Source organism: Sus scrofa, chromosome 5 (genome assembly GCF_000003025.6).
Source record: "Sus scrofa isolate TJ Tabasco breed Duroc chromosome 5, Sscrofa11.1, whole genome shotgun sequence".
NCBI classification, from domain to species: domain Eukaryota; kingdom Metazoa; phylum Chordata; class Mammalia; order Artiodactyla; family Suidae; genus Sus; species Sus scrofa.
Window position 1 is genome coordinate 27,370,867 of NC_010447.5, and position 16,765 is coordinate 27,387,631.

The 16,765-nt window shown below is 45.0% G+C and overlaps 1 protein-coding gene across 2 annotated transcripts in view; it reads right to left on the minus strand.

Moving 5' to 3' along the window:
- PPM1H (protein phosphatase, Mg2+/Mn2+ dependent 1H) overlaps window positions 1-16,765 on the minus strand; it is a 272,527-nt gene that overhangs the window by 71,090 nt on the left and 184,672 nt on the right. For both annotated transcript variants that reach the window (XM_021091936.1, XM_021091937.1), the window contains exon 5: window positions 15,548-15,632. In XM_021091936.1, the coding sequence (XP_020947595.1) occupies window positions 15,548-15,632 (85 nt within the window). The remainder of the gene's footprint in view (window positions 1-15,547; window positions 15,633-16,765) is intronic.

Consider the following 16,765-nt stretch of genomic DNA (forward strand, 5'->3'; position numbering starts at 1 on the left):
ATGATTATCAAGTCCTACTGCATTCTGAGTACTGCGGTAAGTGTTTTGTGAGCTTGCATTTCACACCCCCAACAACCTCATGAGCAGGACCCTACCTAATCTGTGGCGCCTAGGGCCACAGGAAGATATGGACCCTCTATTCAAAATAAAAAATTTCAGAGTTCCTGTTGTGGCTCAGTGGGCTAAGAACCTGAGTAGTATCCCAGGCCTTGCTCAGTGGGTTAAGGATCTGGTGTTACCGTGAGCTGTGGTGAAGGTCACAGGTGCGCCTCGGATTTGGCGTTGCTATGGCTGTGGCGTAGGCTGGTAGCTGCAGCTCTGATTCAACCCCTAGCCTCGGAACTTCCAAACACCATAGGTACAGCCCTAAAAAGACAAAAATAAAAATTTCAAGATGGTAAAAGCAGCACATTAAATCACAAGTCACACACCCACGATGGCAGCTGTACTGACAGAATAGATACAATTTTACTCCTTTCCTTTATGTTTGTCCACCCACGAAAACTAAGGACCAGAGGCATTACTAGTCAATGAACGGCAGCATCTACTACTCACCCTTCCTCATCTCTCAGAACTTTAGACTGTATCAGCATGGCAGTTTTGTCTACCCCCAGATCTCCAAGCTGAAGTAACACTGATTTAGGGGTTACCACATCTCAGGCACTTGAAACACCTTATGCTACAACGTCAACAAGCCATCCTACAACGCACATGCCATCGACTCAATCTACAAATGAGGAGACTAAGGTCCAGAGAAGTTAGGCCACCTACCCAAGGTTATCAGCCAGGACTGGGGGGGTTCTAGAGTGTAACAGCAAACCCATAACCCTCATCCCAACCCTGGTATCGACCCTTTCATCTGCACATACATGTACAAGAAACAGTAAGGGGTCAACAACGGGTTCAGGGCCCTTGATCCTGTTGCTCCTGAACACATGTTTGAAACACAAAGAGGCAGCTTGCGAGGCTTCAGTTAACCAGAAATTATAGGAGTTCCCGTCGTGGCGCAGTGGTTAACGAATCCGACTAGGAACCATGAGGTTGTGGGTTTGATCCCACAACCTCACGCTCAGTGGGTTAAGGATCCGGTGTTGCCGTGAGCTGTGGTGTAGGTCACAGACATGGCTTGGATCCCGCATTGCTGTGGCTCTGGCGTAGGCCGGTGGCTACAGCTCCGATTCGACCCCTAGCCTGGGAACTTCCATATGCCGTGGGAGCAGCCCAAGAAATGGCAAAAAGACAAAAAAAAAAACCCCAAAAATTATAGATCTGCACACAGCTTGGCCACAAGGATGTTCCTGAAGTAGTGAGAAGAAATCCTTTAACAATATGAGTGACTAAACTAGCATAAATCCATGCAAAAGAATTCTGTGCCATCACTTACAAAGGTGCTACAGAAAATACGAGCAGGTTATCAAGCAATATGCGCCTGTGAGTGCGCATGTGTGTGAACTGCTGTGAATCATGTCATGTATACAGATCTATATAGGATATATATGTATACATAAATGAGGATGTGTGTGTATAAATATAGGTACACAATGCATAGGTATATTACATAACAAACAGGTTTGGATCCAAAAGGCACTCTTACGTACATTTTGTATTCTCACTCTCATGCCTGGCCAGTTGTACTGGGAAAAGTTTGCAGGGTGGTGAGGCACTCCCTAGCAGCCTACTATTTGCAGCGGCTGCCTTGCCTCTCCCTCTGAGGATGGGCAGGCCCAAAGAGGCCATGAACCCTGTGTCACCTGTGACATCCATCATGTGCAGAGCCTTTCAGGAGTCTCAACAAACCCCCTGCTCCTCCTGTTGTATAACAGGCTACTTTATGTCATCAATTCTAAGATGCCCTTTATTAGATGTGCCATCATTTTGTTACCTCTAGGGAAGGGGTAGGGGGTGGGGGGAAGCTGCCGATTATAGTATGCACCATGCTTTCTTACCACTCCAAATTTATAATTTGTGATTTTTGAAAGAGCTCCTTTAGATGGGGACAGATGTCTGTTATCTATCACTGTGTGCATATTTAGGAAGGAATACATAAGTGAAGCGTATTGGTTAAGGTTATTCCAAAACATTTTCACATTTAGAATCCAATGGCACTCATCACTTTCCAACTCTGAATCATTCCATACTTGTGATTTTCCACACAAGAGCGGGCTGTGTTGCAGGGGTGCGTCAGTGATGCAGCATTTCTTAAACAATCCACAGCAGAACTACAAGCCTCAGAGGCAGGGGTGTGAAGGCCAGAAGCAGCTATGCAATCACCCAGAGCTGGCTTCCTTCTGACTCTCACTTGGGGAACATGGCTGAGCAAGTCTGGTCACACCTCCCCAAACCCCTTGGCTGACTAGGCACATCCAGAGGCTGAAACGGTGCTTCAGTTTGGATGGAGTTACTGGTGTTAAAGGAAAAAAAAAAAAAAAAAAACAACTCAAGAGCTAAGCAGAACAAATAGGTGGCTGATGAGTGAAAAATGAGATGCTAAAATATCATGGGACACATTCCTGTTGGCTTTCTGAGGAACACACACTTCTGCTCATTAGTGTACCTTTCTGTGCAATATTCACGAAAGTGTGTATGAGGTGGTCTATCTCAGCTCAGGCTGCCATATCAAAATACCACAGACTGGGGAGTTTGAAACAACAAAAAATTAGTTTTCCCAGCCTGGAGGCTAGGAAGCCTAAGATCCACCTACAGCAGGTTTGCAGCCTTGTGAGGGCTCTCTTCCTGGCCTGCAGGTGGTCCCCTTCTTGCTGCATCTCCCGTGACCTTGCCTCTGTGCTCCCGTGGAGAGAGAACTCAAGCTTTCTGATGTTTCTCATCAGGAAACTAATCCTATCAAATCAGAGTCCCACTCTTATGACTTCATTTCACCTTAATTACTTCTATAAAGGCCCTACCTTCAAATTCAGCACATTGGGGGTTAGGGCTTCAGCATATGATTGTGGGGTGGGGGGATACAAACATTCAGTCCCTAACATGGCCTTATATGTATACAGGTACCTACACACAAAGTCATCAAAACATTATACAGTATTATCTGACGGATTTTCTTTTTAATTTTTCTATATTTATAAATACTTCTACCATTGAACATGGATTACTTTCATTTTAAAAAGACACTAACAGGGAATTCCCTTGGGATACAGTGGGTTAAGGATCTGGCATTGTACTGCATTTAGAGTGGATAAGCCATGAGGTGGGAGCAAGCACACATTAAGATCCCGTTTCCACAAGCAAAGTGGAAATTCTGGACACTCTGCTACACATTCCTTATGTATCTGCTCTGCTGGATATAGTTTAGCTTTTCTCTTTGATGATGCTATTTGGATATGAGTATGTTAAACACATCTGCATGGGAGTTCCTATCATGGCTCAGTGGGAAGGAATCTGACTAGCATCCATGAGGATACAAGTTTGATCCCTGACCCCACTCAGTGGGTTAAGGATCCAGCATGGTGGTGAGCTGTGGTGTAGGTCACAGGCACGGCTCGGATCTGGTGTTACTGTGGCTGTGGCATAGGGCGGTGGCTACAGCTCCTATTCGACCCATAGCCTGGGAACCTCCATATGCCGCAGAAAAAGACAAAAACGAAACAAAACAAAAAACAACCCAACTCCATGGTGATGCAAGTCATATCAGCTATACCTGAATATGTCCATTATTTTTAAAGCCTTAGCTACACTCTAATGCCCAGTATAATAGCACTGACCATAGGAAAGGCTTTCAATAAGTACTTGCTAAAAGAATGAATCCTGAACATTCTGACCTGCTTTACACAATTTACCTTTTAGTGATTAAATTTTACAAAATAATACAGCATCACTTTCAATCTTTAAACAAAGATAAAGCTAAGGTCCATGGTGCATAAAAACAATGTTAGACACGCATTACATATTTTGGATTTAGTTAACTTTCTATAATTTGATAGGTATCTTCCTGTAAAACCACGTGTGTGGGTGCAATTATACCACTGAAAACTCCGTGATATTTCACAATCCTAAGAATATCTAAATAATATGATTTCTCTTCTCTATCTAATAAGCATGCCGACTAGAAACTTAAGAAATGTATTTTATACTAAAATCCAATTTCAAGTGTGCTAGCCTCCCCCATGTAAGAAAAAAATATTGGATCTCTTTTTGTACCTCCATTGTTATCCTGAATTTTGAGGTTTTCCATCAAGGAGGGATAATGGAATGCTCCTGACTGAAGGAGAGGGGTGGAGGGACACCCGTAGCACAGGTGTGTACCACAAATAGTGCCTGGGGGAAAAGGCGTGGTAACCACTGCCCTGGCAAAATCAAAGGCTGGTGGCCAAGAGTCTTTTAAGGCCTCTGGACTGTGCAGGTTTGCTAAAAAAGAAGGTAGGACATATTCTTGCCACTAAGTGTCTGGACGGATAATGAGAACACATTTCCAGATATGGTTCTATCTGGCCAGGGACAAAAAGAGGTATCTTCTCTAGAGAGAGGATGCTGGAGTAACCTACTGTGTCAAGAAGGAGCAGGGCACCAGTGATGGGCTAGGAGGGTGGAACTTCTTCTTCTGGCTGCTCCTCTCCTGGAAAGAAACCAGCTCCAGGGGAAGGGGATGGAGGTGAGCACCACACTGTGAGGAGATAACCATTCCATCCCAGTGAGAATCTCGGGTGGCAGAGGGATTGAGCCATAACAAGAGGGGACAAGCCTGAGGAAGAGAAGCCTTGTGGGTCCTTCCAGGGAGCCTCTCTCTAGAGCAGAGGGGATGAGTGACCTGAACCCAGGTCTGCCCTGCTCCACAGCATAGGGACTGGAGCCCCAGTCTCCTGTGCTGGGGGAGGGAAGAAGGGAGGGCTCTGAGCACCTGGGCAAGGCAGGGAGGGAACAGGGAGTGGAACCATGAACCCAGGTCCCAGAGAGTGATACGCGTATACTGGTTTGGGGAGGAACCTGAACCAAGTTTCCTGCAGACACTGAGACGGTGGGTCCTGAAGTGACTCAAAATTGCCTGCTGGGGAACACAGATGCTGCCTCCTTTTAATACATTTTCCTCCTGCTGCCTGGTGGTCAGCTTGCCAGAGAGTAGTGCCCACCACTGAGGGGTTCGCCCCAGCTTTGGGGGGCATCCAGCCAAGAGAATTCCTGCAAGTAACACAGGAGCTCCTGCAGGAGCCCCTGTGCTCAGAGCTCACACACTAGCAGGGGAGAATGAGGAGGGCTTATAAGTGGAAATGGAGTTATCTATCTCCAGGGAACAAAAAGTGGGGCGCTGAATGGGGGGCTCTGAAAAGGGTCCGCCAGGTAAAGGCTTTGGGGCCAGTGCAACAAGAGCGGAGGCACAAAGTGAGAAGCAACACGGGGTATGTGGAGGGGGCGCGGCTGCTTTTGGAGCTGCTCAGAGGAAGAAAATGGTTGGGGCAGAAAGGAGGCAGGAGCGTGGCTGCCTGGCCAGCCTATTCTGCTGCGTGACTTTGAGCTCTTGCAGGAGGACCCCTCCTCAAAAAGGGTGATGTACACTTCAAAGACGTCAAAGTACTTTAAAGAAAAAAACCTTTTCAAAGACGTATAATATACATACAGTACCATGCTCAGATCATACACATACAGATGGATGAGTTTTCACCAACTGAACACACCCATGTAACTGGCACCCAGATCAAGAAAGAGAATATTATCAGCATCTTGGGGTCAGGACCCCATTCAATTCCTGCTGCTGCCCCCAAAGGAAGCACTACCTCCGCTCTTCCCAGCTGGCGTTGCCTGTTTCTATTGGTCCTACGGAATCCTACAGGTTAATGTTAAGTCTATGAGATTCATGGTGGGTATAGTTACACCTTGTTCATTCCACCCTGTGACTGCCTCACAGTTTAGCCATTCCATTCGCCATGGTCATTTGGATGGTTTCCAGCTTGGGCTCTTATGAACAATGCCGCTATGCCTGTTTGAGTCTTTTGGTGTGAAAAGTCACGCATTCTTTATTAAGCACATACCTAGGAGTGGAATTGCTGGATCAAATCCCTTTTCCAAAGCAGTTTTTCCAATTTCCACTTCCATCATCAGAATGTGGAAAGTAAAAATACTTGTGTGAAAGGAGAGGGTGTATTCCCGGAGAGGGGAATGCTTTGTAAAATCCTTTAACTAGAAAAAATGTATAGGAATTAATTTTTTCAATGTTTGGACTTCTCAATATGTGAAAGGAAGTGATTAAAATGAGGATTTTTTTCCGTGTTCAACACAAATCTTTAAAAAAAGTTGATAGAAACTATTACATTTAGAATGGTCCTACTGTATAGCACAGGCACCTATATCCAGTCTCTTGGGATAGGACATGATGGAAGATAAAATAAAAAAGAACTTGTGTGTGTATGTATGTGTGTGTGTATATATATATATATATGGATGACTGGGTCACTATGCCGGATAGCAGAAATTGGCATAACACTGTAAATCAGCTTTACTTTAATAAAAAAATAAAATGTTCTAAAAAAAAAAGTTGAGTTCCTGTTGTTTCTCAGTGGTTAGCGAATCCAACCAGAAACCATGAGGTTGTGGGTCTGATCCTTGGCCTTGCTCAGTCGGTTGGGGATCTGGCATTGCCGTGAGCTGTGGTGTAGGCTGCAGACCTGGCTCGGATCCCGAGTTGCTGTGGCTCTGGCGTAGGCCGGTGGCTACAGCTCCGATTGGACCCCTAGCCTGGGAACCTCCAGATGCCACGGGAGCAGCCCAAGAAATGGCAAAAAGACCAAAAAAAAAAAAAAAAAAAAAAGTTGAATAATCTCACCCTTTTCTTGCCCTTAGAGGGAAAAAAAAAAAACTCAGATTACACAAGAGGAGAACTGGAAGCTTTACATTTTGAGATGATTTATCCTGATACAAAGTCTAAGGCCACGAATGAGATGAAATTAATAACGCTGGCCAAGCCATTGGTGATCACCAGCGGTCATACTACTGGTCAAATGACATGGTTCTTCCAGAGCCAAGGCTGCTGCCTGCTTTACATGCAGGAGGAGAATATCCTGGTTTGGTTGGAAAAAAAAAAAAAAAAAGGGAAAAATGTGAAATGGTTGAGACCTAAATATGGATGGGTTGGAATCTTTCATAAAGAATTATCTTTGCCTAAACTTGTCCTTAAAAATCTCAAAGTAGCAAGAACCACACTTGTATATATAAGCTGTTACAGAATTGGATATTAAATAAAATTCTGTCTGGTTTAAGTGGATGTCAGGGAAGGTTCACATTTAAATTTCAACGTGGGACTACACTCCTCAGCCAGAGAGAAGTAGCATGCCCGCCAAACAAATCTGAAATTGTAAAATGCAGATCTTATGATAAAGAAGCTGCATGGAAACTGGAATACAAATAGAGATATTAAACAAAATTGCTTAGATTTGTCAACTCTACAATAGTTTACTATATAGAGTAAAAAGTGTTCATTTACATAAAACATATAAGGTTTCCATATTCATATGCCTAATGCTTGTTCTTCCCAAGTGAAAATCTGGGAGAAGGCATTCATTTGCAGTGATCAACGCATGTCAACAAAGATATGCCTGCATATCTTCGATCTCTGTGAATATGCAAAAGGAACTGAGAAATTTTATAAAGGGCCACACGAGTCCCCATGGCAGGATGGCCATGAAAAAGTTCCTCATGTACAGTTATATTAAACTAAGAAATTTTATTTTGTCTCTGATTGGTGGTAAGCATGACAAATATTAACTCATTAATCCTCATCCCAATCCTGTGAGCGTTCTGGAATTACCCTATTTCACAGATAAGGCAACTGAAGCACAGCAAACTTATTACAGACAGTTAAGTTTTTGCCCTAATAAACCTCAGTGAATCCCATCTACCTCTCTCAAAGCATATTCAACTTTCCTATATTTAAAGAATATATGACATTATCTTCCTTCCTTACACTAAGATGAATTTTTAAGGGACCCTATGGGCAGATGGCTCTGGTTTCTTTGCTCATCTTTTTTTTCAGAATCTTTTGGGGACAGAAGCTTTAGAAGAGTATACGCATGTGTAGCAACTGTGCAGAAAGATCTATTTTTTTTTTTTTTTTTTTTTTTTTGGTAGAAGAAAATGTAGGGATTCCTTCTCATGATGACTTTGTTCAGCTGTGTGGAATTCATTATCTTAGATCTGCACAGTAGATGGAGACTGCCTCGACACCCAGTCTCTGACCCCTCCCAATCTGGAATAAACAAAACATCCATTTATATTCATTTTCAAAATAAGGCTTGGAAGCAGTGAGGTTCAATTATAAGGGCTAATGTGTTCAGAGTCTTCCCTGAAGGCAGGCAGTGTTCTTAGGGCAGCTTCTGAAACCCTTGGCAGTGTCAGTTTCATGCTTTGAAATTCTCATGGCTCCTTTGTGATGCTTATGTGATCAATGGAACCTATAGTAAATATGAAAAATGTCAACCACTTTAGCCTACCGTTTTTTTTTTAATTGGAGATTTTTAAACTCCTATGCAGTTTTGTGAAAGAGGCGTTAAATGGGGAAAAAGGTGGGACTGGAATGGATGTATCCATGACGCAGTCATCGGCAAAGCAGACTGGTGGTAAAGATGCCTCGCTGTGACTGAAGCCAAGCTCCTGGGCTTCACAACCCACTCTCAAGGTTAGAGGCCCCATCGTGGTGGCAGGTTAGCCATTTTTACTCACTGGCACACGTAACCCTCCCAGTTATAGCCCCCTGTCTTACAGGCAGGTTCAGGCTTAAGGATTGTATTTTTTTGGAGGGAACTCTTGAGCATGAAAAATTCCAGAGAGCCAATGGCCAATAGGCATATGAAAAAATGCTCAACATCACTCATTATTAGAGAAATGCAAATCAAAACTACATTGAGGTACCACCTCACACAGGTCAGAATGGTCATCATTAGTAAGTCAACAAATCACAAATGGTGGAGAGGGTGTGGAAAAAAGGGAACCCTCCTACACTGTTGGAATGTAAACTGGTACAACCCCTATGGAGAACAGTATGGAGGTACCTCAGAAAACTAAATATAGAACTACCATATGATCCAGCAATCCCACTCCTGGGCATATATCCAGACAAAGCTTTCAGTGAAAAGATACATGCACCCCTATGTTCACTGCAGCGTTATTCACAATAGCCAAGACATGGAAACAACATAAATGTACAATGATACATGAATGGATTAAGAAGATGTACATACACAATGGAATACTACTCAGCCATAAAGGAGAACAAAATAATGCCACTTGCAGCAACATAGATAGAAGGAGAGAGTCTCATACTAAGTGAAGTAAGTCAGAGGGAGAAAGACGAATACCATATGATGTCACTAATATCTGGAATCTAATATAAGGCCTTCTATCTACAGAAAAGAAACAAACTCATGGACATGGAGAACAGACTTGTGGTTCCCAAGAGGGAAGAAGAGTGAGTGGGAGGGACTGGGAATTTGGGGTTAGTAGATGCAAACTACTGCATTTGGAATCGCTAAGCAATGAGATTCTGCACAGGGAACTATACCTGATCACTTGTGATGGAACATGATGGAGGATAATGTGAAAAAAAAGAATGCATATGAATATACAGCTGGGTCACTTAGCTGTGTAGCAGAAATTGACAGAACATATTAAATCAACTAAAATAAAAAAAAATTTAAAGAAAAAAAGAAAAAAGAAAAATCCCAGGGAGCCAGGAGGCACAACCCTGTCTACGTGACATCTTGCCAAGCTCAGCACTAAATGGCAGACAAAGTGAACCAGACTTGGCACAGAAGGCTGGGGGCAGTTCCAAGGACACGGCAAGAAATCACCTCAGATAATGGTGCACTTGCGTGTATCAAATGTGCATTTGAAACCCACTTTCATCTCTTCTGTACATTGCCCTTGATGATAAACAGCTGCAGACTTGGATTATCTACAAGGACAGATGTATATTATCTGAAGGTTTGATGATACTGGCACATCTTAATCTAATCAAATCAGAGTTTATAAATATGTCTAGGGAGCTTGGAGGGGGAAGCCATTGTTCTCACACCTCAGGGCTATAGCAGTCCGTCCTTGAGGGAGATCCATTTCTGGCTGTCACCTGCCGCAAATGGGGGTGATTTCTTGGAGGCCACAGCATCAGAGCAGTGAACTCCACTAAGAAATGCCCACAAACCAAACTACCCTACGAACCAGCAGTCCCACTCTTGGCCATATATCCGGACAAACCTTTCCATGAAAACAACACGTATATGCATTGCAGCACTATTTATTCACAATAGCCAAGACATGGAAACAACCTAAATGTCCATCCACAGATGACTGGATTAGGAAGATGTAGTATATATACACAATGGAATACTACCCAGACATACAAAAGAACAAAATAATGCCCTTTGCAGCGACATGGATGGAACTAGAGACTCTCATACTAAGTGAACTAAGTCAGAGGGGAAAGACAACTATCATATGATTATCACTTATAACTGGAATCTAATATATGGCACAAATGAACCTTTCCACAGAAAAGAAACTCATGGACTTGGAGAACAGACTTCTGGTTGCCAAGGGGGAGTGGGATGGACTGGGAATCAGGGGTTAATAGATATAAACTATTGCATTCAGAAAGGATAAGCTTTCCTGCTATAAAGCACTGGGAACTGTATCTAGTCACTTGTGATGGAGCATGATGGAGGATAATGTGAGAAAGAGAATGTATATATGTGTGTGTGTATGTGTGTGTGTGTGTGAGAGAGACTGGGTCACTTTGCTGTAGAGTAGAAAATTGACAGAACACTGTAAACCAACTATAACAGAAAAAATAAAAATCATTACAAAAAAATCAAAATAAGCCAAAATATCAAGTCTAGGCTTAAAACATCTGCAGTGACCCTGAAATCTCAAATCACTAAATGATAAAAACCATGAGAGTGGGGAAAAAAGAAAGAAAGAAAAAGAAATACCCACAAACCAGACTGCTTTCCCTCCTATCCAGGCCTTGACTTCATCAAAACAGTCTGTTCAGCTTGGTGGACCCCCTTAAACTGTTTATTTCAATCACCCTGGAAACACTGTATATATATAAAAAAAGCCCAGGAAGACAAGAGCAAGGCATATTCATGACGGTAGGATCATCAGCTCTCCCTGGCTGCAGGGGCAGAAGTGCATGGCCCCCGACCCCTTCATTGCACACCTGCCCCATTCCATGGGAACACGTCAAACCCTCAAGCCTGCTTGATTAATCTTCTTGCCCAGGAATCTATGGAACAAAGTTGCCATCACCCAGAGTGCTGTATGAAGGGCCCTCTGAGGTCAGGGTGCAAGACCAAACAAAATTAATGTGCCTGCCACATCCATCACTTTGAAATCTGCTTCCAGTTCTATAATCCCCGAACGCCTGGGCTGTGCATACCAAGAACATTGCTGTTCAACATATTGTGGATCAAAACGACTCACGTACAAAGGGCTCTGAACCCTCCCCACCTCCAAGAAAATTATTAACAATTTCCACAAGTCGAACAGTCAAGGGACGGCAGTCATCTGCTCAAACCAAGTCTCCAGGGATGGAGAAGTCTTCCTGACTCTCTCACAAATGTTTCTCCAACATCATAAAAATAAAATTTGATTTGATCTAAGGATAAGGAATCCATTGTTAACTTTCTGGCAACGTACCAATGGGTTTAGATCATGCAAAGGATACTACACCTACCACTGCACAAAACTGTTTCCCAATTAGTTCAGTGGAACTGAAGTTCCCCCAAAATGCACTGGGAGGATTAGGCATACCTGAAATTACGACGCATACTGTATTTTATATTAGCATGACATTACTTTTCCATGTGATCTCAGAACATGTAATGAATGTGTTGAGGGACGTATTCCTATACATTTCACTTAGGAGAAAAGGAGATTCAGAGACACTGTGTGAGGGACCTGAAGTCACACAGCTCTTGCCTGGGCTGGGCTGAGAGAAGTCCACAACACACTTCTGTTTTCCTCTCATAATTGATATCATTTCCAAGATTTTAGCCTACAAACCTCCTAATTCTCTGAAATACTTTACATCAAGATTTTGCTGCAAGGTTATTTTATGCTATCAATCCCCTAATTCTCTTAAATGCCTCACCAAAAAGATTCACAACACACATCATGTGAATATTATAACTGGACTTGTTGACTTTAAAACACTCATTCCTAGACTCCGGTCAGAATAAGAAGTGGACAACCGGGATGTTTTAGGTTTTGGTCACTGACACTCCTGCTTTAGTTATAAAAGTAGAGAAACCTATATAGCTTAGGAGTTAGGGTTAAAAAGAATGCGGACGGTGTTCTCACCTTTTAGAAATTCAGATACGAGGCTCAGTTCTGTGGGCTGTGTCCATGATTGTGACACCAAAATACACATTAATTTGGGGAACATTAGGAGTGATTCTTAAATAAAAATAAGGGGAAAGATCGTTATGGTTTGTGGGCCAGTAGAATTTAAAGTGGTAAGACTTTGATTCATCCAACAATAACACAATGAGTGTTATGTTCCACCAAGGAATTCTGCATGTACTGTTTCAGTTCATCCTTACCCCTGCCTTCTGGGGTTTTCTGTACCCATTACTGACAGTGAAGTGGAAATTCACTGTGGCTATAGAAATCACAGATACAGTCCTGTGTGCGACAAAAGCTGAGCTCTGAAGCCACAGGAACCCTATTTCAAGCATCCCGACACAGACCACTGACCTGGAGTCTGAATCTGAAATACATCAGCATTCCCCTCCCTCCTTAAAAGTAAATGTTTTGAGGAGTTCCCATCGTGGCGCAGCAGTTCACGAATCTGACTAGGAACCACAAGGTTGCGGGTTCGGTCCCTGGCCTTGCTCAGTGGGTTAAGGATCCGGCGTTGCCGTGAGCTGTGGTGTAGGTTGCAGACTAGGCTCGGATCCTGCGTTGCTGTGGCTCTGGTGTAGGCTAGTAGCTGCAGCTCCGATTCGACCCCTAGCCTGGGAGCCTCCATGTGCCATGGGAGTGGCCCAAGAAAAGACAAAAAGACAAAAAAAAAAAAAAAAAAGTAAAAGTTTTGAGATCTTGGTACCCTTCTTGCCACATGAAAATGTGAAAGTACCTAAAAATAAAAAAAGTTAATCTGCTATTCCTCATTGCCTATAGGAGGGAAACAGGAGGTAGTTTTTCCTGAAGGGCACGAAGGTGATGAGGACAGGACGAGTGGAGGCCCGGAAGAAGAAGGTCTGATGCTGCTGTGACGGGTTTCAGAGGCAGGCAGGGGGTGGGCCTGTGGGGTAATGATCCAGACATCAGTACGAGCTTGGTTCTATCAGTCAATAAACCCTAATTCAGTATCAGCTGTGTGCTGGCTACTGACAACGTGATGTGCCTCAGGTGAGGGCCGGCCCTCCAGGACTCAGTCTGGAAGGCGAGACAGAGCTGGGAACAAGCAATGGAGCAGCACAACCTCGCCGTGGGCTTCTACTGCCGCTGTGTGCTCACTGGGGACTGCCCTCCTGTGAGGGCTAGGGGGCACTTCCTGGAGGAAATGACGTTTCTCTTGGGGTCTCAAAGGACGAGGAGGAGTTTTCCTGGCTGACGAGGGTGGGGGGCACAGGGACAGATGGAGGCATGGAGGTCGGAGAGGTCACAGTGTGTCCTGGAAATGGAAGATGGCTCCATGGCCGCAGCCTGGGATGCAGGGTGGTGCTGGTGGGGGCAACAGAGAGATGATGAGAGGTGGAGAGGTGGGTGGGAACCCTGGTTCCGGGCCTGCCTTCTGTACAGTGAGGGGAGCCAAAGCTTTCTAGGGAAGGGAGTGACAAGATCTGTGGGAAGATCACATGGGTGGCTTTGTGGTAGGTGGACAGGAGAGAGCCAGGCAGGTGGCAGGGAGGCTGGCTGTTGTGAACTCGACTTGGAAGGACCCTCTCAGCTCCAAGGTCCTGGGTGCCCCTCCGGTCTAGCTCTCTGTTTTGTAAGTGACAGGGCAGGTCTGGAAAGGTAAAAAAAAGACTTGCAGCAAAGCTACCTAGCTGCTGAGTAAGGGAGGGACCAGGATGAGGTCCTGCTGGCTGCTGCCGCTCCCTTCCCCCTTCCTAGACTGCCAAGAGCAGGGCCCTAACGCCTGGGCTCTCAGGATGGGCTTCAAGTTAATCCCTTGAAAACAGCAACAGATAAGTTCAGAAAGAACAGTCAATAGAATAGAGAAGAAATGTTTTTACCTTCGTTTTGGATTCCCTGTTGTCTTAAGCACCAGGTAACTAACAAAAGCAACACGGCTTAGCCACTGAGTCAAGCCAACACAACACAGTCATAGGAACTGAGGGAAGTGCACCACTACTTTTTTTTTTTTTTTTTTTTTTTTTGTCTTTTTTTGTCTTTTTGTTGTTGTTGTTGTTGCTATTTCTTGGGCCTCTCCTGTGGCATATGGAGGTTCCCAGGCTAGGGGTTGAATCGGAGCTGTAGCCACCGGCCTACGCCAGAGCCACAGCAATGCGGGATCCGAGCTGCGTCTGTAACCTCACCACAGCTCACGGCAACGCTGGATCCTTAACCCACTGAGCAAGGGCAGGGATCGAACCCACAACCTCATGGTTCCTAGTCGGATTCGTTAACCACTGCGCCACGACGGGAACTCCCACCACTACTTTCTAAGTCCACCCAAGTCATGAAATCCTGATGGTCCCCGTGTGCCAGAATTCTAAGACAGAAATAAAGTCCTTTGGGAGGGGGCTGGATCAATTCTTTCCCAGGAGCAGAGGGTCACTACCCTAGCCTTGTTGTCTACAAAGAAAGCCAGTGGCCAAGAATATAGTTCATCCGCAGAACTGCTAATCACATCCAGTCCCTAAAGATGCCCCCCCTTGCCCCCCCATGCCCCAGAATAATCCGAGATGATGACCATCATTGTGCAGCTGGGACTCTAAATCTAACCCCCCTCCTCCTGGTATTTGAAGGCGGGACATCTATTCCATTTTCTAGAAAATGCTGATCTTCTGTGAAGCCAAAATTCTCAAGATCTGAAAAACCAAACAGGCCTCCTAGAGTCCTCTCATAATTTCAGCCCAAAGATGTAGATCCACACGGGGAATTTATTTTCAGGGTAGGCACAGATTTTCTGCCACCTGCATCTCTCCCAAAGGGCCCCTGTGACTTCATGTGGGAGCACGAAGTCGTGGTGTGTCATCCAGCTGCCATCCTCCTCAAATGGGATGCAGACTCGTCTGAACCCTGCGAAGGAGTTCAAACGAGGAGCAGGCCTGGGAAGAAGGTACCTGCCTTGTTCAACACCACGTCTCACAGTGCACATACCAAACTGTGACAAGAAACAGACCACACCGTGACTTTCATTGGTCACAGATGGGAGAAAATCAGCCGCAATAATAAATTCGCGGAGGTGGTGTGTGTCGTCACACAGGGAGCCAGGATGTGAAATCCAGGAGGTGTAGGTGTTGGGGGAGTTAATACCATATGTCATTTTACTGTTGTGGGCTATTCGACTCCCGTGTCAATAGTGACGTGTTCCCCGGCACAGTCCCAGCGTCATCCCTGACGCCGTGATGTCCAGCCTGACCTCCGAGGCTCTTACCAGGTACTGAAGCCTCTGGCGCTCAGTCTCAGGGGTGAATTCCGAAGACATGGGGATGATCTCTCCGTTTCTGACGATGATGGCCCTGAAAGGGTGAAAAGGCATGTCAGCAGCCAGTCTGGATTCTGTGACGATGCTGCAGCTTAGCTCAGAACACACGTGCAGCTCTCAGGCGATACGTCCTCCTCCAACCCACACTGCAGAGTTCATCGGTACCAACTCCGGATCCCTCACCACATTGGTGCAGGCATCTTTAAAAGCATGATGTCTCATTCGCTGCAGTTTACTTTTCTACGTTAGTTTCATGCCCAGCACCAAGCATACTACTTGGCACATAATAGCTGCTCAGTGAATAAATGGATGGGCCAATGAACAATGCAGAGGCTCACTCCAGACAAGTGCTCCCCAACAGAACTTTCTGTGAGCATTAAAACTTGTGTTTTAGGAGTTCCCGTCGTGGCGCAGTGGTTAATGAATCCGACTAGGAACCATGAGGTTGCGGGTTCGGTCCCTGCCCTTGCTCAGTGGGTTAAGGATCCGGCGTTGCCGTGAGCTGTGGTGTAGGTCACAGACGCGGCTCGGATCCTGAGTTGCTGTGGCTCTGGCGTAGGCCGGTGGCTACAGCTCCGATTCGACCCCTAGCCTGGGAACCTCCATATGCTGCAGGAGCAGCCCAAAGAAAGAGCAAAAAGACAAAAAACAAAAAAAAAACAAAAAAAAAAACTTGTGTTTTAATCCGTGCAGTCTGATGAGACAGCCACTTACCCCCGTGGGTACCGAGCATTTAAATTCTGGTTCGCGCAAGCTGAGAAACTGAATTTTTAATTTCACTTCATTTTAATTAACTTAGCTTTAACTGAAGCAGTCACAGGCAGCTCCAGATCCTTGTAACTCCAAGTGTCTGTGGGCCAGCAGCATGGGCCTCACCTGGGAGCTTGTCAGCCAGGCAGACTCTGAGGTTCCAGCACAGACTTACTGTATGGGAATCTGCACTGTCATAAGATTCCCAGGCAGGTCAGAAGCACATTAACATCTGAAAACGCCTGACCTGGACTCTAGGATTGTATCCTAGGTCCAGGAAAAACCACTCTCATCTCATCTTAAAGCTAGGGAAATTCACACACTCCCAAAAATGTGCCCAAGCGCTACTGCCGACTTCAGGACTTTTCAGAGAATTGTCTCCTCAAAGCACACAAAGGAGAGGCTGCAGGATGCTAA